We start from the raw sequence: 26,253 nt of genomic DNA, 5'->3' as shown, positions 1-26,253 counted from the left end.
AATTCCTATTGAACAGCCAAAAAGTAGAAAGATACTCAGATTTCTTTGAAATGTCGAATGCATACTGCCACCTAGTGGACATGCAGCGTTTCAAAAAAATAAAAATAGAAAACATTTTCAACAATAGGGGGCGGCATAGGAAAATAGTTAGCATAAAATCCAAACAGCCGCTCTTGTTGAATCTCATCGATTGATTGTTTACAGTTGTTCCTGAGATTGTAGCAGTTAGCAGTTGCGCACATCCTCTTTCCAAATATAATTACTTACCAAGTCTAAATAAACCAGTCAATATGGGATGTGATGGTGGAACTATTCCTAAAAGACACGAATTGGTGAAAGGGCCTAAGAAGGTCGAAAAGGTAAGAGGTTCTGGTGCTTAAATGTTGTTGTAAAACGAAAAACAGCTAGCAGCTAAACTGCTAATTTAAAGGTAGCTAATCTAAATATGGCTAAAAGACTTGTTGCTGCTACACTGAAATTCAGCCAGCAGACATACACGTATTATCTTATCGTTAAGTTACAATGCTAAGGGGTTACGGCTGTCATTCTCCCTTTTAAATTATTGGATAGCGTTATCAATGTAAGGCTACACAATTTAACACTGACAGCAAGTTATGGCAACGTTAGCGACAGCTAACTTTAACCAGAGGAGTTCTTACAAATGAGTTTGCTTGTCTGTAGGCATTGAAAGTTAAATGTTAAATGTATTTATGCAATCCTTTTAATGGCAATGAAGTATAAGACATTTCTAGATCTGAATGCGCATTATCGTATTTTGTTTGTTACGATTGTCAGTCAAACTAATTAGCCAAGTTAGCTTAGACTGTGCATATCAAAGTTAGTCGTAGCCTAATTTTGGAAATGCTAATGTTTAGTATGTAGCCCATTTTTGATGGTTGTAACGTGCATATACTTTTCATGATGTTCTGACGTTACTGTCACCGCAGATTGTGCTTTCGAGTGTATGATTAACGTCTGATAATGTTAGCTACTCTACACAGGCCAGCGGAATTTATGTTTTCGCCTTGACATCAAATAATTAACTTACCAACTTATCCTGCCAAACTCCTATCCCAAATTCCTCAACAGGTCGATAAGAGCGCTGAACTTGCGGCCCGATGGAAGTACTGTGCACTGAGTCAGGAGAAACTGCGTCGCCCCATCGTTGCCTGCGATTTGGGAAGGTGTGTGTGTTCGCTGTCATAGGCTGGCTCTGAACGACATGGGATTTATCGACACTATTAAAGATATCTGCTTTTAAAAATGATATTATATAGTGAATCTGTCTATCTATTTTAGTGAATATGGAAGTAGCGCTTTCCCAATATGAGTGAGCATGCAGCTTAGTTGTTTGTAACACATTCTTCTTCACTTGTAGGTTTTACAACAAAGATGCAGTGATTGAATATCTGCTGGATAAATCCGCCGAGAGACCCAACATTGAAGTGGCAACACACATTCGTGGTATAAAGGTCAGTTTTGAGATAGTATAGACCCTGTGATGGTTCACTCAAATATGGTGTCTCTTGGTGATCATTACACAAAGATGTAAACACAAATGTTATAGGTATATCCAAGTGGCAGGAAACTGGTTGGATTGGTTTTATTTTTAACTTTTTGTTTGAGAGGTTTCAGGTGTGATGTTTGGATGTCAGTTGTCATGTCAATTCAAAGTTTTTGCTCTACAAGGATATGGTGGATCCATCTTGTTCTCTTCACCATCCATCTTTAATATAATTGGCAAAAGTATTGGGTCACCTGCCTTGACTCGCATATAAACTTAAGTGAGATCCCATTCTTAATCCATGGGGTTTAATATGACGTTGGTCCACTCTTTGGACCGACTCTTTGGATCCGACGGTTGGATGTCTGGAGGAGTTGGATGGGGTTGGGAAATCGGTCCGTTGTGTCCCAGTTCGTTGGAGGTGGTTGGGAGACTTTTTTCCCGTCGGGATCTCGTCGGGAGAGTTTGAGCTTGCTCAGTCGGGGCTAGCTGCCGGTTGCTACCAAGGGGGCAGGAATATTCCCGGAAGTAGAAACACGGATTGAGCTGGTGATCAACGCTCTGCTAACCCCCATGGACAAACAGACTCTGTTGTTCTCAATGGGAGGGGACTGAAACAAATTCTGTTTACTTCCCATCGAGATCACCAGCTCAATCCGTGTTTCAACTTCCGGGGATATTCCTGCCCCCTTGGTGCTATCCCAGGGAGTGTTTGCGCAGGCGCACAAAGTTTAAGCGGCGGCGGCGGGGTCGGTTGACGTTGCAGAGGTGTGTTTCACAGTTTGTCTTCGGCTGATCTCAGCCAACGTCAGGTGACGCTAACGTCGGGAGTCGGGAGTTGGGAGTTGGGAGTTGGCTCGAGTCTGGGCGGTGTATCTGGGCCTTAACAGCTTCAACTTTTCTGGGAAGGCTTTCCACAAGGTTTAGGAGTGTGTTTATGGGATTTTTTTCACCATTCTTCCTGAATCATATTTGTCAAGTCACACACTGATGTTGGATGAGGAGACTGGCTCATAGTCTCCGCTGTCATTCATCCCAAAGGTGTTCTATTGGGTTGAGGTCAGGACTCTGTAGGCCAGTCAAGTGTGGACCCTGTCATGTTGGAACAGGAAGTGGCCATCCTCAAACTGTTTCCATAAAGTTGGGAGCATGGGAAAACTTGAGCTCTAGTATAATTAAGATACCAAAACAAAATCTCTCAATAATCAGCAATGTCAACAGACAGACCAGGTTTAGAATGATACCTTTGCTGTTTTTGTTTGATTGTTTGATTAATTGTGTCCCTGCACTTACATTTGAACAGGATGTTAAGGAGTTGAACCTAACGGACAACCCAGCCTGGGATGGTGAGAGCAACACGAAAGGGGATCGCTATGAAGCCCTGCACCGGGCCATGTTCATCTGCCCAGTGGTTGGCTTGGAGATGAATGGGAAGCACAAGTAAGTACAACTGCAGTGCTTGACTATGATGAGTTGCTGTAGACACGGATGCAGTGATCCGTTACAATGCATTAATCAATAAACAAGACAGTGACGTTTCTTTTGAACATCAGTTCAGGTTAAAAACACTTCTTGTTTGGAGTGTGTGTGCAGGTTGCTCAGTAATCAGATAATCATGCTTAGAGGTAAAACCATCACAATCTTCTAATTACACAGTCAGTCTGTGGGGCAGTAATTCGAGTTTTTCTGGATGACAATTCTGCGAAATCAGCAACTTGTGTGGTTGTATGCTAGTAGCCAATCTGTTTCTGATCTGATCTTTGTGTTGATAATGTTTTCTGCAAAACTAATGGTCTTTGATCTTTACGGAACTTTCTGTAGGTTCAGTTTCCTGCAAACCTGCGGTTGTGTTTTCTCGGAGCGTGCCATGAAGGAGGTCAAAACTGAGATCTGTCACAAGGTAACATTCTATCACCTCAATTTTCTTTGTTTCAGTATGAAGACTTCTAGAGTTAATACAGAGCTGCATGTAGAGTTGAGTTTAGATATTCTTGAAGCCCAACATTTCTCACATTCATTTCAGTTTGGTTCATTCTTTTCCCTGTGGATTTTCTGTCTTGTGTCAACACACGTAGTTCTGTGTTAAATCCACACCTCCTGTTATGAGAATAAAGTCCACTCCTGAAAACTTGGTTTGTTGCTCATAAACAATTCAAAATAGAAAACCTCTGAATTTCACAGAGCGGTAGAGGCATTCAGAAAAATTTGGGTGACTGTTGTTTTTTTTAGTAAGCATATGTTTATCTGACCAGTCACACGCCTAGGTGTCAGCTGTCTTTTCTCTTACACATGAAAAACTTAGCAAATATTTACTAATTACTACTTCCATCTTGTTAACCTTGATAAGACATATTGGTGGTATGCTGCAGCCAAGTAGATCCTGCTCATAAGCAATCATCTCAATTAATAATTAAATTCCACATAAAGTACAGTGGATTTAGTGTTTGTGTTTTGTGGTTATCTGACCTGTCACAAGCCTAGGTGTCAGCTGTCTTTTCTCGCACACGTTAAACGTTTGGCAAACATTTATAACTACTTCCCTCTTGATGACCTCAATAAAACATATTGGTGGTATGCTGCAGCCAAGTAGACACTGCTCATAAGCGATCATCTCAATTGCTTTCCACACAAAGTGCAGTCAATTTAGTGTTTGTGTTATGTAGTGAACCCTATCATACTTCTTGGCTTTCTGTAGCATTGTTTAAGAATTTAAACCAATTATATAAACAATTTCACTATTTTGATAAGAAGTAACCGTAAGGATGACAAAATGTTTGTCTAGGAGCACTCCTTGGACTCAGATAAAGTTTGTTTGAGGTCTTCTTTGGATGGGGAAATTCAGATGAAAAAGAAAGAGGAACTCCAAGGCACTCTCATGTATCAAAAGTTAAAAAGCCTTTATTTTAGTGGCTTGGTCACATTAAACCTTTCTAAAAAACTCAGACGCGTATCGGCAATCAAGCCTTCATCAGGGAGTCAAACAGTAAAGATGGACAGACAAAGGGCAGCAAGGGAGAAAATCGTTTGAAAACACTGGCAAATTTGACTCAATATACTATTCTTCTCTATGGGTCATTCCGTGTCACACAAGGTACAGAATCATTGCCGGTTTCGTTTTCGCTTTTCATTTTCGCTCGTTTTATGCTTGTAGATTTCTCTGCAGAGCTTCAGCTTTAGCTCCTCAATCTGTCAGTCTGCCTTTTCACGAGCCGTCCCGGTGGCACAAAACTTGCATGCATGTTTTTTTCTGCTCAGAGGCGCTAGGGGGAATTGAGACAGCCGTCATTCAACCCGAAATAAGTCAAATAACCATTCCAATGACTCCGAAGCTGATTAGTTAAGCCAAATTAAGCTAAAAAAAAAAAACTTGCATAGTTCACCTATACATGAGCAAGCATGCACATTAGATCTGAATGCCACAAACTAAAGATTCTGATACCCCATGCAGGATGTGGCTAGGCTGGTATCCAGGATGTTGCTAGGGGGATGGTATCCAGGATGTAGCTAAGATGGTACAAGAATCTAGAATTGGTGACATTTCACTTGAAGTTTGAAATGGAGGAGTAATGAAGGATTTTTGCTTTCACCATGTGATGTGTTTTTCCCAGATCCCACATATGGTCTTTTGGCCTCCCACTGCCGACTTCAAGGCTGCGTTGTCTGAAAGGTTCTAGGGTTAGGTGGCCGGTGGCAGCACTGCCATGAAGTCAATGGTGGGGGTCCAAAACACCATCAAAACTTGACTGTGATCTCAAATATGCCTCAAATATGCCTTTGCTATATTTACTTTCACCTTTTTCACTTTGTCAAGATAATTTGCTTAGACTAATTAGGGATTACATTGTTTGGACCCTGCCTGTAGGTTTCCAGTAGTTAGTTGACCAGGCTGTGTGCCCAGGTTGGGACCCTTGAAAGTCCTAAATATCATTTATGGATCACAAACTTTTACAACATTCCATGTCCGTAAAAAACCCTTTGCCCCCTGGGTATCAGGGAATGTATTTCATCCAAAAAAAAGGGACAGCATTTTCTCAAAGTAGCAACAGATACGGACTGACAGTCTTTGGGATTTTGCGGGAAGAGAGTTTCAATGGTTCTTTAAAGTTTCAAATTATCAGCAGAACTGTCTTTAGTGGGAATACCTGACTAACTGACATTCACCTGACTGCACGCACAGAGCAAGAATGAACCATAGAGAGGGGGAAAAAATAAAGGCTATATCATCTTGCCTGTGTCATTGAAAACACGATGCCGCAAATGTTTATTTTTTTGGATGGCAATGACAACTGGTAGTGTTAAGTAGACATACTGATGGCTTTGATTTGAGCCTGAGTTATGCATGTGGAGAGGCACTGGCCCTCATTTATCAATCGAGCGTAGAAACCAGGGTCGATCTGAGCGCAAAAATCATCTTACGGCGGGGATCATGTGTGATTCTTTTTCTGCATTAAAACACATTAAATAAGCCGTGGCGACAGTATTTTTTATTGATCAACCACTGTAGAGCTAGCTCCGATTTACACTATAGCCCCAAATTGTGGATTATGTAAGGGGCGATAAGCTAAACTCTTCCCAAAGAGCATTTTTTTTTAAAAATCAAGTAATAGTGTTCAAAATAGCACCAAACCTCGTCAGTAGCTTGCTCAGGGTCTCTACACATAACGCAAAGCAACAACAGCATACATAGCGAACTCAGAGTTTATCACAGAAGACTGCTGAGATCACTTACCAACTAGACCTACTGTATGAAGGAAAGTCGAGATCTCTCGTCACTTAATCACTTTATATGGTCTTTCCTTCAAGAGGAGCTGGTAGAGGGAGACTTATGGTGTGTTTATGAATTTTTATAATAGAATGGCAGAAACTGATGTCACCCACCATGCACATTTGGTCCCCCCCAATGTTGACTCCATGGTTATGGCCCTTGGATAATTAATTTCAATACAATTTTTAATATGTCTTTCATCACATGGGGTGACCCCCCCCCCCCCTCAAAACATTGTAGCACCTCTACATCAAGGGTATCTAAAGGACCAGTTCATCCATGTTACTAAAAAAAGACTGTGCTATTTTCTCAAACACCTCTGGCGATAGCCTATCTTTCCATCCAGCTGCTTGGCAGAGTGTGGGATGGGGGCTTAAAAACACTTGTAGTCCTGAGGTCCATAGTAATGTTAAGGCACCTGGTTTTGGTACATCCATGCAAATTATTATGAACAATTCTCTGCTGAATAGTTTCATTCTGAAATCTAGTTGCTACACAAGATTGCATGAGCTTGCATTCATATAGAGGCCTAGCTCGGCCATTTATTTCCAGTCAGATTCATATGACTTTTGAAAGCGTAGTTTTGAAACCGTACACAAACATGATAAATTGCAGTCTACACACAATGCAATGAATTTTGCAACAATCTTCAGCGCTCACTAATTATCAAAGAGGCGGACCACCCACCAAAGGCTCGGATAGGAGTTCAGTAAGCCCATATATCCACCTGCACTGAGGTCATATGGAGGGTATGCCCGCCCGTCATCCTACCTCTGCCTCTATGGAAATTATGGCATGGAAACTGATTAGAGCAAGCAGTGAGTCATTTGACTTGATGTCGTAAACAAACTCCACCATCTGAAAATAACCAAATCATCGCTGTCCGGTGAATGCACGTGCAGTTGTGATCATAAGTTAGTGATTGTGTACTGAGACCACATGCCAATCGAAGGCTGCATTTACATTTTGGCAATGGTGGTACTGTAGTGGTACCAGGCACTGGGCTACCCTGCAGTAGCCTATGAGTTTGTGGACTCAATTTCCGATAATAACCCTCAATAACCCTGAGTTGCACAGTTGGGACAGTGGCCCTTGTATTATAACTGATATGTGTGTCTCTTTTGATATAAGCCTCCGCTAAATTAATAAATGTAAACTAGTCTTGTCCCACTTGTGCACCAGAGGGATTTTGGTCACAGAAAATTAGCCCAAACACACAGCAATATTAGACTGTGGCTAGTTGTTTACTGTAGTTCTCACAGGCAAATGGGTTTTACGGGTTATAAGGTGAAAAACGTGTAACTTTTCCTTCTGTGTTTTCATTTTGATGTCACCTTTCTGCCAGTCTTCCATGTGAAGGTAACATTATATATGATATAAATGAGAAAAGGTAAAAGATTGTGGGTATATATCAACTATGTGCAAGTTGTAAATAACAGGCAATATCCAATCTGCCCATGAAAGTTTCAACGCAATTGCATTGACACATCTGATTCATTTCCACATATGAATGAGGCCTGTAACCAATCTGAAAATGTCAGAATCCATGTGCTTTTTTCCCTCAGATATAGTGATAACTGTGCCACATTTCACATTTCACTGTTGGTGTAAATGTAACCTTAAATGGAATAGATTATATTCCTTCATAGAACTTTGTTTGAACTGCACTGACATCACACTTGATGCTGTGTAGTCACAAGAGAGGTCTTTGCTGCTCTTCAATCAGCCTTTGACTTAATTTGCTGAAGGAAACGATGCTAATGAGTGCCTGCCCTTCCTCTGTGTAGCAGACTGAAAGGAATACATGTATGACATGTTCACCGAACTAAAGCTGTGATAATACTCAGGACCTCTGAACAGTGAAAACTAAGATTTGGTACACACTAACTGAAATTTGTCAGTGTATAACCGATTTCAGTTTTTGCTATTTCATAACTGCTACTAGTGGTCACTTTTTGTGCACATTAAATTATGATGGCACTTCAGAGGACATTTGATCAATTTATTTAATTATTGCATTAATACTATTATGCATGTTGATACATTGATATTATGTACATTAATAGGTAATGTTAGTGCAGCAGTGAGTAGTATTTCCATACATTCAGTGTCAGTTCTAGTCAGGCAGTAGTCAAGACATACTCTCTGAAGAGCTGGGTCCTCAGGAGTTTTGTGATGGTAGAGAGGGACGCTCCGGCTCTTGTGGGAACTGGTATTGCATTCCACCAACAGGGAACAAAAGATAAGAAAAAAATGGATTGCCCTGATTCTGACTATGGGTGGAAGAGCTTGACGTCATTCATGTGATGAATCGGAAGGTAACAAATGCCTGTATTAGGGCATTCAAATAAGTGGGTGCAGAACCGCAGACTACTTTGTAGGCGAGCATTAGTGATTTAACACTACCTAGTGTAGCTCGGTGAGCAACAGGGTAACGTGTCCTTTTGCATTGGTTGAAGACCAGCAACAGGGTAACAGGGTTGAAGACCAGGCATGCCACGGAGTGGAGTGTCTGGTAGTTTTTTAGGTTATCTGTTTGTTTAGATTTGTGCCGTTTTCTCTCAGCGGCTCTGAGCTTGGTGTGCTGTGTGATGCTAGCTGGTGTGATGCTAATGGTAAAAACTGATTCAATGATCTATGCTAGGCTGGAGCAAACAGTTGTATGGCCAGACTGACAGAATGGCTGGATGAACTGGAGAAAGGGAAAAAAATTGTTGTTTTGCTCGAGGGGAGGTGGAAAATGAGCTTAATTCCCCAAATGGTGGAATACCCTTTAGACTCACCATGCATTCACATTTTTTCAGACAAATAAGGATGAAATGGGTTTTCCGATTGCTTCATTGCACACCATGACTATCTACACACTATGACTATAGAGCATCAGACTTCTCTAACATCACCATCTAACAAAAAGAACTGTTATGGTACCATGGAAACAAGATATCCCTAGTCTCCAGCTGCCTGCATTAGACCATGTTTTCCTGATGGAGCATCAGAGAACAAACAATCAACATTAGTAGTCAATATTATAGATGTAACAGGTTTAATGTGAAAAACAAGGAAATCCTGAATCTGAAAAGCTGCACTGCAAAAATTTGAAACAGATTGTTTTTACACAAAAGATCTGATCCACATCGGTCCAGTCCGTGTATGATTCGTTTGTTCGTTTTTCCACTTAAAACCAACAATCCAAATAACGAAAATGCACTTGTTTTTTTCTATATCCGTTTCTAAAAAGCTAAAAGAAACATGAGGAAAATAGGTCGTTTTTGTAGGCTAGTGAGAACAAAATTGGACACATCGGGTAACAAGGCAAGCGCTCACATTCCTGAATTTGTTTTATTTGACTACTTGCCAGAACCGTAGACGGTAAAAGATAGAACACATTTGGCGTGACCCAAAGGTGTTGGACGTTTTTCTCCCGGAAGTGACCCGTGAAAAAGAATGAACGAATCATACAACCCCCCACGCCTCCACCCCCTCCCACCCAACACACACACACACACACACACCTCCCTTTTGCACACTTTCTAACAGAATTAAACAGTACACCAAAACCTAGAGTGTTTCCATTTTTAATCCTGAAAAATAACAATAATAATTCATATAATTTCTTTGGATTGACTGACCTGAATACATTTAGTTGGCACACTTTGCTTCAAGAGCCATTTCGTTCCATTTTCATGTTTATACAGGTTAGAATAAGTTACACAGAATTTTAAGTTATATATATATTTTGTTATACAGTTTACATTTCAGCTCAACTTACATTCAGAAAACACAAAACATGTCTACTTTCATTAATGTCAAGGCCTATTTGGAAAGTGTAAGGGACTGGAGTGAGGTGTTGTTTTTTTTTTTTACTTAAATGTCATTTGCCAAATATAACATTAAGTATTTAATAAACCAAAATGTACTCTCTGGATGGCTTGTTATTCACTGCTGTTCATCTTTACATGAGTGAATGTGGAGGACAGGCTTCTGTTATTCGGTTGTAATGTACCTGAGATGTTGATTGCATCATGTTCATAGAGGCATTACACCACTGCTCTCTTAAGAGAGCCTAGACCTAATTATTCAACAGCCATCTCTCTAAAGACTGTCAGTTTAACCGACTCTAGGCCCGTGGCTGTGCCTATTACGAAGTTCTCAGGAGTGCAATGTTTGCGTACCTCAGTACTGCCATATTTGCGTACCTCAAGGCTATCTGATTTTCTGTGACTCACATTGTAAACATATTCATTTCCTTCAGTATTCCTTAGCGCACTTTATCTCCGATATACTTTCCATTAGCTAACTTAGGTATAGCAGATTGCTTTCAAGCCCTGCTGTGTTGTTACAGCATTGGTTGCTGTCAACTTCATGAGCTAGATGCCAAGATGGCTGTATGGGCACTGCAGCTTGCCGCAGGACTTTGAGTCGGTGCCACTGCTCTAAACAGTGGAGAGCCTCTGGAAAGGTTTCAATTCCAAATTTGTTGGCAAACATACTTTGCTTGTTGATGATCCAAGGGATATCCTCTATGCCGTAGATGCAAATATCCCTGATATAGTGACCTGAAAAAGAGGATATTGCAGACACAGATTAGTGTTGGTCTAGTGAGGTTTCTTGTTTTGTAAACCTTAACTTTGTGTTCCCTGCCTAAAATCAGATGGTCAGTGGTCTGTAGAATGTCCTTGGAAGGTGTTCATGCTTTATAGACATGGCCTCTCAATCAATAATGATTACATAAACCAAGAGCTTGTTTGTAAAGGCACTCTCCTTCCATCTCTTAACATTAGGCCTACAGGTGATTTTAAAGAAGGCTAGTATTGCAAGCGATATCGGACACTTGACAGTGAAATTAGCATGAGGGCAGACAGCAAACTGATTACACATGACAATGTCCTGCTTTGCATTGATTTGTGAATTCATAGTATTCAGAATAAATAGCATGTAAATGAAATACAAGAATGGACTGCATTTGCATCCTGAGGGTTTGTTTACTGTAGCTTACCATACAGGTGGCACGTCCAAATAATAGTTCATGGAAACTATGATGTTTAGGCAGTTCAAAATGTCTCTTGACTGTTTGTGCACACAGAGGGTAATTTGGGGGGTCCTGTAAGTAGGATAATACCAATTGGATCTCATTGTATGGAATAGAATCAACTAGGTATGAACTGAAATTTGAAATCAATTAATTTCTTACCCCGGGCAATATATTAAACTACCCTGGCTAGCGCCTATCACTTCTCAAATGAGACGTGGTCTGGCAACCAGACATTCTGTTTCTCGTATTTGAAAAACATGCCCAGATCCGTTTATTGGGCGCCACGGATATCTATCAAATGTGTCTGTGCATAGCTCATCATGGTCTTGCTTCCCCCCTGTTCTGTGATTGGTCCCCTATCTCAGGCAAAAATTAGGGCGGTAGTTTCCAGACTGACTGAACACAGCGCAAGACAGGATGGGAACACCCAGGCTAATATTAAACTGACTTTGTTTCAAATTTGGCTAAGAAAGGTGTCGCCGATGTCTCAGTGTTGTGATTTTTTAGACTGTATGCAGCTCTTCACAATGCTAGAATGCTCCATTGACTTGATTGGGATTTCACAATGTTCTACTGGTCAATTATACCATATATTGCCAAAAGTATTGGGTCACCTGCCTTACTCACATATGTGACCCTGCAAGGCAAAACCAGTTGCTTTGCTCAATGCTATATTGAGAAAATCTAATCGGGCTAAAATGTTGAATTTTGACCAAGTATGGTGAGACAAAATAAAATGTGGTGCATTTCTAAGCAGTTTGGGTTGGCCACTTCCTGTTCCAACATGACTGTGCACCAGTGCACAAAGTAAGGTACTGTGAAAAGGTAGCCCCTCCTTTTCCCCTCGTCCTGACATTCCCCGCTACATTTAAACTGATTGCCTTCTCCTACACAAACAAACACGCTTACATGCACACACACACAAAGCTTCGAATGTTTGTAATTACACGTGGTGCCGGTAACCGCGATGCAATTCATTCATGCGGTCGCTATTTACACTTCTCTCAGTGACTCACCAAACATCTGCAAACATCACAGCGTGCGACGCGGTACCCGTCGATTTGGCTCCATAACCCATTCCATTCCGCTAGTTCATAAATTGGGCGCGCAAACACCAACAATACACTGGTCATTCTAACTTTCACTTCCTGGTCCCTTCCTTAGTGTCCAAGGGGGCGCCACTATCCCACTTCTGACACCAACTGTGAAAAATGGGCCTTGTCGCGACCATCCTGTGTGGACTTGGACTACAAGGCCCATTTTTCACAGGTCCCTGTAAACATATAATGACTGCTGTCAATGGCAACAGGTTTTGTGCTTCTGATTTAGGTCTTTCATATCACTCTGCAAGTAGTCCAGTCACGTTTTGCAAGTTCATTCAAAAATAAAAGCAGACTGTTGATCAGCAGTCTAAAGAATGTTTAGTATGTGTTGCAAGCTATATGTTTCTCAGCAAAAGCCACTATGAAAGGATAGCAAATAAATGTAAAGAGACTTTTTGTTGTCTTGGCAAGTAAACGGATGATAAGTGGGATAATGTATAGACTGATTCAAGGAGAAGTGAGACCCCTTTGCTGCACGTCGATGTTTGGTTCGCCCCGTCGGGACTTATTTTCCCGATAATGACGGCGTTCTATACATCATCTCTTACTTGAATTTGACCTCAGCATTTCTGTATATCCGGCTCTTGTACCCCTACCCTAATTTGTACAAACACATTTTCTTTCTCCTTTCAGGAGAGTGCAGTTGTTTTTAATCGCATGCCTTTTTATCTTTTTGATAAGGCATGTCAGTAACAAATGTAAGATAAGTGCACTTGGTAGCTGAGATGTTGACAGAACATCACATTCACACCTACACATTTTCCATAGATTATATTCATGGTAGGCTGTTTTAATCAGGAACATGTTGCTTGCTGGAGATCCGTTGATACGGTATTGAAACTGGAGTGTTCCACCACTATAACATGGCCATTTGAACAATGTTTCAGTGTGGGGTACAGTATGCACCTAGATTATTATTTGAAAGTGTGCAATTGTACTGTACCAGTTTTCTATCAGAGTGGTCACATAAAAAGAATGAAATATGAAATATAAGAAATATATATGTACATTTTATCAACTATGTAGTTGACCATGTGTTACCTTTACAGCCATTGTGTGCAGTTCCTTCTTGATCTTTCCACTTTATGGCACGAATATCCCCTTCCCAGCCTCCATCTAGATGACTTCCTGGTGCATCTATGGTCAGAGGAATGCTTAATTCAATTTGTCTCCCTTCCACTCAAGAATTAGGAATTATGCTGTAAAATGGCCACGACACAATAGAATTTCTGTACTGACTGCAGGATCAATGTTTGTGTTAGACATTTTAGAATTTAATCGATTGGGATTTTCCCAGGTGTGTATCAGTGTGCCGTGCCCGTGTATAATAATTAAGCCAGGTATGATAAATGTGTCTGGTCTTTCTTTTTACATCCCTTTCTGGGATGGATGGGAATTGATTACTCCCCATTGATTCGAGACTAATTAGCTCAACTCAAATCACACTGGGTCTGACCTATTTTTTTTCCTCCTTATTTTTTTACCTCCCAATTTAATGTCTAACTTGTCTATTGTAAGCAAACTCAATATTTAAGTCATGTCCTTCTTTGTAGTTATGAAACCTCATGACAATTGCCATTTTTAAAACCACCCAGAGTAGGCACTATTTTGCCAGAGGGCATGCGGTAAAGATAGCAAAAGGAACAAGAATGCATTTTGCCAAGAACATTCTGCTCACTCACTCCGCAGTATATAGCAATTTTGCATGAATATAACAATTACTGGGCTATGAGAGAGACTACTATACTATATGCACTACATATATGTGGGTCCAGGTGTGATTCTGACCCGCAGTAGTTTCCCCATTCCACCCCATCTTTTTCTCCTACTTTCTGTCACTGTGGTCTGTCTGGTCTAGGGGACAGCCGTGACCTACTGGTTAGGGCTTGGAGCTTGTAAACTGAAGCACCCTTGAGCAAGGCACCTAACCCCTCACTACTCCCCGTGCACAGCTGTTTGTTGGGCAGACAGCTCACTGCTCTGGGTTAGTGTGTGCTTCAACTCACTGTGTATTCACTGCATGCTGTGTGTGTTCACGAACCAAGTCATGAATTGGGATAAATGCAGAGACCGAATTTCCCTCACATGATCAAAAAAGTACATGTACTTATACTTATATTTATCCCGTTTGGGCTAACTTATTTTCACTGACCTTTAATGTGATTCAGTGTTACCCAGTAGTGCTCATCTGGGCTGAACGTATCCTTAGACCACTCCAAAAAGTCTTTTGCTACCGGACTCTCCAGAACAAACTGTACGAATGCACGGGTCAGGGAGTAGTAGGCCGTGCCAAAGTACATTTGGAGGTTGTGTGGCGGGGGGCTCTTCCTGTGACCCCTCTTGTGCTGTGCTACGTAGGCGTCGTCCACCTCCACGTACTGAAACTCGGTGCGATAGCGCTTATCCTTTGGCTGCTTGATCCCAGGCGTCATGTTCCGATCGCGCCACTCTTTGCTCTGCATGTATCGCACCAGCTCCAGGTTGCTCTGAATGGGAAAGTCCTGCCCACAAAGGTTGACGACTTTCCGCCAGCGGACAGAGGACTTGACCAGGTCGCTCATGCAGTTGATATCGGCCTGCAGCCGGGAGAAACCGGCGTAAGTCACCCTCTCGCTCACCGTGGCCAAGAAGACATTGTCAAAACACCCGGCCAGGAGCTGGACGCTTTTCTTGTAGTCCTCGGGCGCCTTCCTGTCCACGTGGATGCAGTAGACGTTATGCGGCGCATAGATGGCCCTCAAGAGCCTCACAAACGTCTCGAGCTCTTTGTGGATTGTGACGACGAAGGCCAACGGGTACTCCTCTTCCTCTTTGCTCAAAGACCTGGTGATGAAATGAAAGTCGGACCACATCTGGGTACAGTTCAGCACCGGGGCCATGAAGTAACCCTCCAGGTGGCACTCGGCACTCTGCCACCTCGTCCCATTCCTACTGTGGCCCAGGGCTGAACAGTGCTGAGGGAAAGGCCTGCATGTGAGCATGCGACTCTTGGCTTGTGGCGTGTCAAAAACGGTGGTTTTCAGGTAGATGATTGAACAGATAAGAATGCAAATTCCAAGGCAAAATAGAAAGCTGCATTTGGCATCCTCCAGCTGGGGCATGCTATCACAGCAGTCGCCAGAACCAGATCCCGTCTGCTGTAATGTAAACAGTAGGTTTCGTTACAAATCATGTGTGACCACAGAATATCTACTTGCTATTATTCTGGTCTATCTACCAATCTCTATATCTATATATGTCTCTTCATCTCTCAATCCATATAAATCCATACAATAGTCTTTACCAGTGCTTAATCCATGTGATACAAGATTTTAGTTCAGGTAAATCAGGGCTCCAGGGTGTGACCAAATGTTTTTGGGGTGTGTGCCTAAAATTGTGCCCCTGTTTTTTATCATTTGGGGTAGACCTTCTTTCCTTGAACTGATTCACACAGCCTGTCCTTGCCCCACTCTCTCTCTCTCTCTCTCTCTCTCTCTCTCTCTCTCTCTCTCTCTCTCTCTCTCTCATTCTCTCATTCTCTCAAAGAAGAGAACCACCCCTTGCCTGGAGGAGGTGCAAAGACACTTAAATGACCAGAATCTGGACCAGAGGATAAAACAGAAACCTGAAAAGCACACACAAAAATTGCCCAGTGAGTTTAAATATCCTGCTTGTATACATTACTTTGTATACATCTCCAGGCTCCAACCAGTGCTGCTGAAGCAGCAAGAGACAGTCAAAAATAGGTAGCTGATATATTCTGTATAGGAGATTAGAGGAGGAGGAGGACAGCGGAAAACATGGTTGGTGTGGGAGAGCCTGCTTGTGCAAGTAACAACTCGGATAGATAGTAAGTAAGCATGGAGAGATGTGGCCTCATTTCAGTCAGCGGTGTGCATAGAGGTCCCGAATTGGATTTAGAGTTGATGGATAATATGCCACACATAACAAGCCTAATGTGAGTGAGCACAGTGATGTCTATTGAATTCTTTCTCTTTTTGTTTTTGTTTCCCCTCCGACATTGGTAGTGTTTCTTCTGTTTTGTTATGAAAGCCCCTGGAGTCCTAGGAACACACCTGTTCTGCAAAGACCCATCTCCACCCTGACCTATTATTGCCACTCTGACAGTGTTGTACCGTTCTGGCAATGTTGTGGGTTCACCTACATTTGGTGCCATTACGTTCTTACGCTGCCTATCCCTTGATACAGGGTTTCATTCACCCCCACCCCCACCCCCACCCCGAGCATCTTCAGCTCACCACATGAGGCAGTGAATCCATCGTCATTCTTTTAGTGAGGTAGCATTTAGTTTTACTTTCCAGTCTGCTGTAGGTGTGCTAGCTCTGCAGGTGGAAAGAGAATGGTATTTCACCTACGCTAGTCAGTGGCACACATCACCACGGTCTTAAATACGAGTGTGGAACACTCCAGAAACAAAGAAGCCCATGTGGTCCGTTGACCTTCAGGTGTTACCTAATCGCCTCCCTGGGTACGCTATTCCCCTCAGCCCAGTAGTATGTGTCTCATTGGCTGGTGGTACATCGGAGATTTGTACTTATCATGGAAATGTGTGGCTTTTTAATGAAATCTCCAGGGTTTGAGCAAGGCAGGCAACATTGAGTGACAAACAAACAGTGCAACAGTGATGCCAGTGCATGGAATAAAAGCCAAGTTGGCCAAAAGAAATGTTTGACATGTTTATGTATAAATTGTGTTATTTTATATCTTTTTTTCATAGAAGTATCAGACACTCCTGAATTTAACAAATCAGCTGCCAGGAAAATTGATCAAACTATTGATGCTTTCCTAAGTGAACATTAGGCATGTAATAATTCACTGTGTGAAGATTACAACTGGTTGAGATTTAAAAAAAAAAAAAATAATAATCATGATGCAATTTTACAAAATAGGGTGTACTCTGCTTTTGATTTCAGTTGTCTGTTATCTGTAATTGGGAGATAATTTAACAAAACTTCATCAGAGCGCTGGATAAGACTGAATTCACTGGGACACTTGGGTGACAAAAAGTTCAGATCTTGTGCTCTTCTCAGTTTATAAAAATGATATCAGTCATAATTTATCAGTCATAAATTCGGTTTATGGTATGATCCTCATGATTTTTTAAACTTTAAACCGTACATAAATCGTCATGAATGGTATAACCATGAGCGTATTGTTGCATCCCTAGTGACAGCAATTTTTATATAGATATATACAGTATAATATATATGCTACTGGCTGCAGTTATACATTTATTAATGTGGTTAAATCATTTCAAATCTATGGTCCATTTTCTGAAGTCATTTTGCAGACTGTGGACAGTGGACTTTTTTTATTACTTAATTATTTTATTGCAAGACCAAAAGTCAGTCAACAGGATCCTGTTCAACTTTTGCAATGAATAAACCATTCTATATAAGAATATATACTGTCTATTGTTTCTCATGAAAAGTTTGTAAAAAAAAATATATATATCTCCATAATGTGATTTTGTTAATGCAACAGCCAAATCTGATAAACAGATATCGGCCAAGAATATTGGTTATCTGCTTTCCTTATCCACTAGATATTATTATTGGTATCGGCCCTTTAAAAAAAAAAAAAAAAAATATCGGTCGACCACTGGTTAAAAACCCTCGGAAAAGTACAGCCTGTGAGCAGAACATGGCAAAAGAGAATAAATGCATAATCTAACTCACGTAATCAGTGACGGGAAGTAGCCGGTGCACCTGTGGATCCCCGGCTCATCTATCAGACAGCTGTAGCCAAAGGGCTCTCTCTATGAATGAGCTGTTTAAAGAGGAAGTTCACCTGAACTGGGCTCTCTTCACTGGCAAGCAGTGTGGCGAGATTACCAATCATCAAGCGACATTGTACCAAAGAAGTAACAATTTGCTCGAAAAGCCCAGCCCCCTGCTGCATAGTCTGCATAGACACATGTGTCCATCCCGCCTTTGTATTCCACTCACTCGCGTCACCATCAGTGTTCTTGCCAAGAGCGTGCTACTGTACCTTAAGAGCCGCCGCATTTGGACATTTTGCGATGAACGAGGTTAAACATTAGTGAGGTTGGAAGTCCAGGCCTGGAGCCTCTGCAGCGGCGATTGGTGCTGTGGCTTCTTTCTCTCTCTCTGCCTTGCTCTCTCTCTCTCTCTCTCTCTCTCTCTCTCTCTCTCTCTCTCTCTCTCTCTCTCTCTCTCTCTCTCTCTCTCTCTCTCTCTCTCTCTCTCTCTCTCTCTCTCTCTCTCTCTCTCTCTCTCTCTCTCTCTCTCTCACACACAAACACACACACACACACACACACACACAGCGGAGAATCAGGTGGCTAACCGCTGCCTCTGTGTTTCCACCGAGCGTCTAATGCACAAGGCCCGCTGTAGTTGTCTGTGTTGCTGTCACGATCGCTGCCAGCGCTGCTGCTGCTGCTGCTGTTGTTGTTGCTGCCACCGTCACTTTAGCTGTCTGTCTGTGCGTGGTGTTTGTGGATGTGTGCTGCGGTCCTCCTCTGCCACCCCCCTCTGCTGAGGAGCTGCTCTGCTTCCATTCCCCATGAGGGAACATGACGGAGAGAGGGCCAATCCAGCATAGCAACCAGCCAAGTCTCCTCCCCTTCGCTCACCCCCCTCCCACACACACACACACACACACACACACACACACACACACACACACACACACACACACACACACACACTACAGTTTCTCTTTCTGGCTGTTTTTCTGTTTCCTTTTGCTCCTTCACCCTTTCCTTCATTCATTCGTCTCCTCTTGGTATAAATGTATCGAACCAACTGCCTCTCTCTCTTCCCCGTCAAGTGCTCTTTTGCCTCTGCCCTGCCTGCGGTTGGACTGAACTGAATCTTGTCTGTGTTGGAAGCCTCAGCTCCCAGCTCTCAGTATGAGTGCATGGACTGGTGGGTGTGTGTGTGTGTGTGTGTGTGCGTGCGTTTGCTGCCTGAGCAACTCCAGAGATTAGCCCTCTTGTCAACACAGATAGAGGTCACATTCAGCGTGTGGTGGTATACAATAGGTCCCCTGGTGGTGAATTAGTTTAGCAGCTTTTGTCTTTGTGCTCATCTGTGCATGTCAGAGAGAGTGAGAGAGAAACTGAGTATGAATATGCACAGTCAAGTCATATCTATTTGCATGGCACGTTATAAAAACAAATATATATATGTATATATATTTACATAGCAAAAAATAGGTTGTACTAAAAAGCTTTACAGGATAAACATATTTCTACATCGCAAATGTATGTTAGAATATAAAGTAATGATTGTGTTTGTATGTCAATAGCTAGTAATGAGTACGCTGAGTTCAACAACATTTTTATGTAATATTTCACAAATCTGGCTTTCTCGCATTAATGTAGCAGCTTTTTATACCATCATTAGGCAAAATATCATGAGTCATAATGCTTGCCTTTTGTTTCATCAAGCTGTTTTTTCAGTTATACTCAGCAAAGATCATTGTACTGTTGGCTGGGACATTCCCACCGCTCTGGCCGACCAAAAACCAAGCCAAATTAATACTTATCAAATATAACATACGCCACTGGGTGTACCCGTGAGCTGCAAACTCACTCCCTCACAGCACAGTATGAGCTGTCTGCCGCCAATTGCCAGCCGAGGTTAATTGTGGTGGAACTGCATATGATACCACCAATGCATGGGCTTCGTCAGGTCCCTTTCCTCAGGTGTGTTTGTTAAGCACCATGCAGTATGCATTCATAATCTAGATCTTGATTTTATGTACCTGTGGAAAGGGACCTGATGAAACTCATGTATAAATGACTTTCTGACAACTGCAGTAACATGCACTGCATGCTGTACTGAAGCCTATAAAACACCAGCAGGTCTTCACTCAGGTCTTCATCATAGAAGACTTGGTGCGGATATCTTTTTTTTTTTATTGTTTACCGTCGCATTGGTTTAATTGGTTTGTTGGAATTGGGTTATTAGTTGATGTAGACAACTAAGGTGCACTTCTTCAGTGCAATAACTTCTATCATTAGATAATAATAAAACAATGTTTTATTTGAGGTATTTTTATTTAATAATAACACTAATTTGATGACCAGAAACATTTCAATATGACCGATATACAAAAGGATGGAAGGATGGAAGTTTACGCGCCAAAATAGATTTTTAACCCTAGCGATGAAGGACTATCCATGGAGATAACAATTTCTGATTGACCTTAACTATTGTTACATGTCAGTGTTGTTTTCATTATTGTATAGAATAGAATAGAACAAGAGAATAGAATCGGTTTTTTTATTATTATTATTGTCATCATTACTGGTACAACATTCTCCAGTCCACTGGTACAATCATTCCTTGAGTCTATGTAAATATAATTTAAATCATGGTGTTACTGAGAAAAGAATAAATAGAAACATAACAGCTTTAGCAGCATAAATAAACACACATACACACCCAGTCATTGCATTAAAACAGTATGAACATAGTTATTGCATTATAAACAGAATGAACATGAATTTACAGACCTCTCCAAAAGTTCTATTAGCTGTCCTCTTGGAATAAATGATATTTGTCTATGGGTCTGTCCGAAATGGAAGGCAGCTGCCTGCTGCCTTCAGCTGTCTAACGAGTCACCTGCCATAGCAGACATCAAGCAGAAGCAGAGCCATATAGAGAGATATACTCTCTATATGGCTCTGGCATCAAGGTACCAGCTATGGACTTCATTACGGATGGCCTAGCAAGATGGCAACACATAATGCTGTTGCCAGGATACCAGAAAGCAGTTTAACTGCATAGCCCTTGATATCTTTCAGCTGTTCCCAATTGCCAATTGCCAACAGCCGCTCATGATTAGATAGAGCTTTGTACTTTGACGTTGAAGACAACATGAAGGGTACATCTACGTTGCCTCCTAAATCTGTCAAAACAAAGGCGTCTTAGATAGCAAAATTGTATATCCGTATTTGATTCGGACATGCCTCAATGCCTTGCTGCCACCGAACACTATCTTAGAAGGCAGGATTTTGGACACACCCTATATCCAGCTAATTTGGATCAGATTTAAGAAATACAGGTCTGATATTGTATCTGAAAGTCACCATTCAACTTTCTTTTTGCCTCCTCTGCCTACAGTGTGGAGACCCATTCCAAGAGGGAGATCTCGTTGTTCTCAACGGAACCAAAGAAGAGATGGAGAAACTGACGCTGCGAATGGAAGAGAAGAGAGCCCAGGCTAAAGCAGCAAAGGTACTCTTTCACATTCCTACTTTACCTGAAATGATTATTAGAATGAAGAGAACAAGGCTACGTTTTTTTTAATTATTATTATTATTGTTTTGTAGCATGTTTATTTGTGTACGCACGCCATTCTGAATGTAACAGAAGTGTTTTGTTTTCCCTTTTATGTATTCTTGTCTTATTTTGTCTATGTCATGACTGGGTCCCAAAACCAAACCTTGTAAAAATCATTCTGTTCAATCATACATGTTTTGTTTTAAGACCTTGGTAGTATTATAGTTTTGTTATAGGGTGTTTAACGTGCAAAAAGGGCCACCCTGACAGTAAGGTCTCCACAAATAAGTAAGGCTAAAACAAGGCGAGATTGCATTTTTCAGTAATTTTCACTGGGCTACAATACGTAGGTGGGGTAGCTAAGTATTTCATTGGGCATTTAGAGTACAAAGTGCCAATATTGTACCTTAGATAAATATTATACTACTGTGTTGGTTTACATCACGCATCCCCAAAAATGAGAGCGAGAGGTGTAGCACCTCCATTTAGTCATTTTTCCAGTGGCATAAACCCCCGAAATGCATCACTTGGTTGAGTAAATCCACGGAAATACTATTAACTGTGCCACACGAACAATTCCATATATTTCAGCAAAGTATTATTTTATTAGAATGTCTGGCCACACAAAAGAACACAAAAGCACAACGCCTTTAGCTTTGAACACCGCCTACATTAGCCATGTTATTATTTTCGCAACCTATAAACCTATACAATGTTGCTTTCAGAGGCTTGTGTAGCAGTTATGTGATGGTGTGATGCTCTGGTACTGGGACAGTGTCACACCAGTGCTTTTACAAGAGTTTACACAAGTTATTTTAAGTAGGCGTTCGCAAACATTTTCACATCATGGACATTTCATGTGGATCAATAAATAAATGAATGAGTGTGTATACTGTACTTCCTACAGGAAATGAAAGCCAGAGGGATCTAGCTCAGATAATTGTTCAATTATAGAAATCAGTAAATGAATGACCTAATTGTATTCTATCAAAAATGTTCAACATATTACTTTCAGTTTGCGTAGATGATCTATGGGTTCTCTAGGCCTATATTCTCTACCCATGTCTAGCGTTTTATATAGGAAGACTAACCAGATTGGGTTTTTTTGTTCACTGTTCAGAAATCCAAAAAGAGTAAAGTGTCTGAAACGGTTTCCAAGACAGAAGATACGGAAGGTAACTTAACACTTGTTTGATTTTTCCTGTATGTGTGTGTTGTATATTGCATTTTTTTCATATACAGTATCATACAGTATGTATACATGCAATGCCCTCCAGAATTATTGGCACGCCTGGTAAAGTTGACTAAAAATAGGTATAAAAAAAATCACCTATAAAAAATCATCGAGCATTGGATTCTTCCTTTAAAAGTATAAAAAAAAAACACATTGCAGGGACCATTCATTTTATAGAAACTGCACACCTGACACAATTCAAAGCACTAGCTAGCTATGATGCAGCTTGTGTTGCCTTTGTGTGGCAAAAAAAAAGTTTCACTGCACACACAGCCCACAGCCCCACTATCTTGTAGACATGGCTAGCGTTCTGCCATGTGTACACAAATGAAACAAACAAAGCAGTACCTGCTCAGCAATTCCACACTAGACTACTCTTGCCCACTTCTCACTTGCTCTTGCTTGTGACCGTTCACAATCTACTTCAATCAAATATGTTTGATAATAATTTGCAAATGACACTGGTATTGTCAGGCCTGGATCTTTTGGCCAAAGCAAAGGGCAGAGGAGGGGGGGGGGGGGGGGTTGAAAGTTAAATTAGATCTAGTCACCCACGCTAAACGCTAACTGTCAGTATTGTATTTCCTTATGAGACTATGATCACACTGTGCGTCTTAGCAACAAGAAGGCCAAGCAACATTTTTCCTGACAGCTCTGACATGTTGTATCTATAAACCAGTCAACGGAGCTCTGTTAGTGTTGGGGGAACTTCATACACTCTAGCAATTGAAGCCACAGATGCATAAATTATCACATATCCGACCCCCTGATTGGTCAACAGGTTGCTTAATTGTCTTTCAGTTTGTATTCAAAGTTCTTTTTTTAACAACATCTCCATGACCGTGCACTATTTAATCATATTGACAGTGCGCTAATCAATCATAACCAAATGCAATGGACTTTAGCAAATGTTGGAAGAAATTGGAAGAATTTTGAATTAGTAGCCTAAATAGTGCACCTCACAGTTTATGAGAGTTGCCCTGAGGGTCTTTCTCACAAATACCTTTTTGGCATTCATAAGCAACGCCGATTTAGAACATTTACTGTCACACTAAGCAGCTACTATCACACTAAGCTCAGCTGAGAGACACTGTTAGCAGGGTTTCCCACAGGTCATGGAATTTCTGGAATATCATGGAATTTTCATGATGTCTATTCCAGTCATAGAAAGTCATGGCATTTTTTTTTATATTATTTTTTTTAATTGAAGACTGCGTATTTAATTGCCCCAAGAGAATTAAAGTATGTAAAAAGCAGATGTATTTTTTTGTAGTGTAGTTTATGTCTGCACCTGATGATCTACCTGTAAAAATTACAACCAGTTCATATAAAAATCGATTAGCCACAGAAGTCTGTAATGGATTTCCAATGCACTAATAAGTGATTTCAAATTTGATTCCACATTTATCTCAAGTTTTCCATGTTAAATTACAATTTAACAGGGCATTCATGTGCAATATTCTTCATTCTTCTCTGATTAAAGCACTTAAGATCTTAATCTGATTCACTGGGCTATTGGGCGGTTTATACCAGCCATTAGCCATTTTGCTAATACGCAGGAAATGACCGTGTCATTTTGTCAAATTGTGCTCTTTTAAGTCTCTGCTAACTCTACTGTATGTTTACTCTTTGTCCTCTTGTGTGTGCACATCAAGTATTTATTTATTTCTTTTTTCTAATCGATTTGTATGACTTCTTTTGCAGCTGCGGGGCCCTCTAGCTCTGCGTCCAGCTCTGCACCCAGCTCTACATCATCTGACCCCTCCAAGGTAGCCAAGCCCTCTTCCACCACCACCACCATTGGAAGCAAGAGGTCCGTCCAGGACATGGGGGACAAGTCTGAGATTTATAAATCCCTATTCACCTCCCACAGCTCAGCCAAACGCTCCAAAGACCAGATATCAAACTGGGTCACCCACACACCCTACCACTTTTGAAAGCCCCCGGTGGTTTGCCATCTTGCTTCTTTTGTAATGTCTGTCTTTTATTTCTCTTCATTTTACCCCCCCCCCCCCCCCCCCCCCATTGTGTTTATGCAAGCTCATGCAAGATTACTTGGTGAAAGTATTTGTTAGCATAATAGCACCATTTTAAAAGAATGAGTCATATTCTCATAGGTCTTTATGAATGCTTTATTATTGGTTTGTAGGCAATGTGTTATATTGTCAGTGTCCTGCTTTTAAATCCTTTACTTTGGTGTACTGATGATGGTAGATAAAATTGAGCAACACACTGTTGTATTTGAGAATTATCAGCAAAACAATAAAGTCGACATGAGTGACATTGAGCGCCATAGTTGTATTTTAACATAGAAATTCTTCATAATGGTATTGATATTACCGTTACCGTTTCATCACAGCTTGAAAACTTGCTTTCTCATAGCTTGCTATTAGCCTGGAAATCCAGACCCACATCTAGACTGTTTGAAGGTCTGGGCCTCTCTCAACATCCCTCCTCAATCCTCGATGCTCAGTCCTCCAGACTCGTTCCCACTGATCTATAACTAACACTGGATAGACTATCCGATTGTTGCCGCCCCATCATTCTTTATGTAGATCAGTGAGGACGAGGACCGAGGAAGGAAGGGAGTATGTATAGAAGCACCCACTGAACAATAAAAATGGCCCAACTCGAGGGGCGGCACCAAGCATGCTTTTAGAAATATCACTGCACGCAATTGGATAACACTATGACCAACATTTACTGACTGATTCCAGATTTGGACACAATTGGACAGCACTATGACCACTGCTTACTGATTGATTCCAGACTTCAGATTTGCAGTGCTGTCGTCATCTGTTTAGCTCGCCTCTGGCCCGCCTATATCAGATACACTGATGTGATTGGTCCAGGTCTGCCCTAAGGACATGGCTAATGAGCAGCAGTAATTTACTGATTGCCAGAGTGTTTCGCTGAGCAAATTCAAATTGTGCTCTCGCGGGAACTTTGGGTTTCTAGGGTAGCTTGCTATAGGAATCCCAAAAACACTGATGTTTTTTATGATTCGTGCTCTTATTTAGATTTCTTACCAATAGAAAGTTGCCATCTTAATGAGTTTACATAAAGCATAAAGAAGAGCATAAAGCTCCAAACTTCACTGCTTTTGGGAATGTCACTAAAATTGCATTGAAAGGGTGTTACAGTGTGCAGACTTTGGTATACTTTTTCATATTGCACTACCTTAGGTCCAGCACTTACACTGTGTGATGTGTGCACCAGTAAGACCATCTTTGTTTAGCAAGATAATATATAGGATGAAAAGCCTCCTTTCCAGGCTCGTAGGATTTTTTCCCACGCTTCCATCCTTAGTGGAAGAACTGTGTTTCCCACAGGCAACATGTAATCTACACACTATTTG

The 26,253-nt window shown here is 41.3% G+C and overlaps 2 protein-coding genes across 3 annotated transcripts; one reads left to right on the top strand and one right to left on the bottom strand.

Moving 5' to 3' along the window:
• Positions 1 to 202: 202 nt before the first annotated feature.
• rtf2 (replication termination factor 2) lies at positions 203 to 25,176 on the top strand. The gene is made up of 8 exons (XM_062546294.1): positions 203 to 359; positions 1,090 to 1,184; positions 1,379 to 1,472; positions 2,808 to 2,944; positions 3,326 to 3,404; positions 21,503 to 21,616; positions 22,782 to 22,836; positions 24,600 to 25,176. The coding sequence occupies exons 1-8, from the start codon at positions 291 to 293 to the stop codon at positions 24,830 to 24,832; spliced, it is 876 nt and encodes a 291-aa protein (XP_062402278.1). The 5' UTR covers positions 203 to 290; the 3' UTR covers positions 24,833 to 25,176.
• On the bottom strand, positions 9,827 to 18,557 carry gcnt7 (glucosaminyl (N-acetyl) transferase family member 7). Of its 2 annotated transcripts, none has more exons than XM_062546293.1 (4): positions 18,083 to 18,557; positions 14,557 to 15,541; positions 13,446 to 13,541; positions 9,827 to 10,825 (listed from the first exon to the last, which is right to left on the bottom strand). In XM_062546293.1, the coding sequence occupies exons 2-4, from the start codon at positions 15,503 to 15,505 to the stop codon at positions 10,563 to 10,565; spliced, it is 1,308 nt and encodes a 435-aa protein (XP_062402277.1). In that variant the 5' UTR covers positions 15,506 to 15,541; positions 18,083 to 18,557; the 3' UTR covers positions 9,827 to 10,562. The 2 variants fall into 2 exon arrangements, with proteins under 2 accessions (XP_062402277.1, XP_062402276.1); XM_062546292.1 differs by having other exon boundaries at positions 18,396 to 18,557.
• Positions 25,177 to 26,253: the final 1,077 nt, after the last annotated feature.

This window comes from Sardina pilchardus, chromosome 9 (assembly GCF_963854185.1).
Source record: "Sardina pilchardus chromosome 9, fSarPil1.1, whole genome shotgun sequence".
Classification (NCBI taxonomy): domain Eukaryota; kingdom Metazoa; phylum Chordata; class Actinopteri; order Clupeiformes; family Clupeidae; genus Sardina; species Sardina pilchardus.
The sequence above is the reverse complement of the archived record's forward strand: the minus strand, read 5'-3'. Positions and strand labels throughout refer to the sequence as shown.

Excerpts from the sequence above, each read along its gene's own strand:
- rtf2 (XM_062546294.1), top strand. The coding sequence starts at position 291 with ATGGGATGTGATGGTGGAACTATTCCTAAAAGACACGAATTGGTGAAA. Across the intron at positions 1,473-2,807 it reads CACACATTCGTGGTATAAAG|GATGTTAAGGAGTTGAACCT; the intron begins GTCAGTTTTGAG and ends ACATTTGAACAG. Across the intron at positions 2,945-3,325 it reads GAGATGAATGGGAAGCACAA|GTTCAGTTTCCTGCAAACCT; the intron begins GTAAGTACAACT and ends AACTTTCTGTAG.
- gcnt7 (XM_062546293.1), bottom strand. The coding sequence starts at position 15,505 with ATGCCCCAGCTGGAGGATGCCAAATGCAGCTTTCTATTTTGCCTTGGA. Across the intron at positions 13,542-14,556 it reads AACACTGAATCACATTAAAG|ATGCACCAGGAAGTCATCTA; the intron begins GTCAGTGAAAAT and ends CTCTGACCATAG. Across the intron at positions 10,826-13,445 it reads TGCACACAATGGCTGTAAAG|GTCACTATATCAGGGATATT; the intron begins GTAACACATGGT and ends CCTCTTTTTCAG.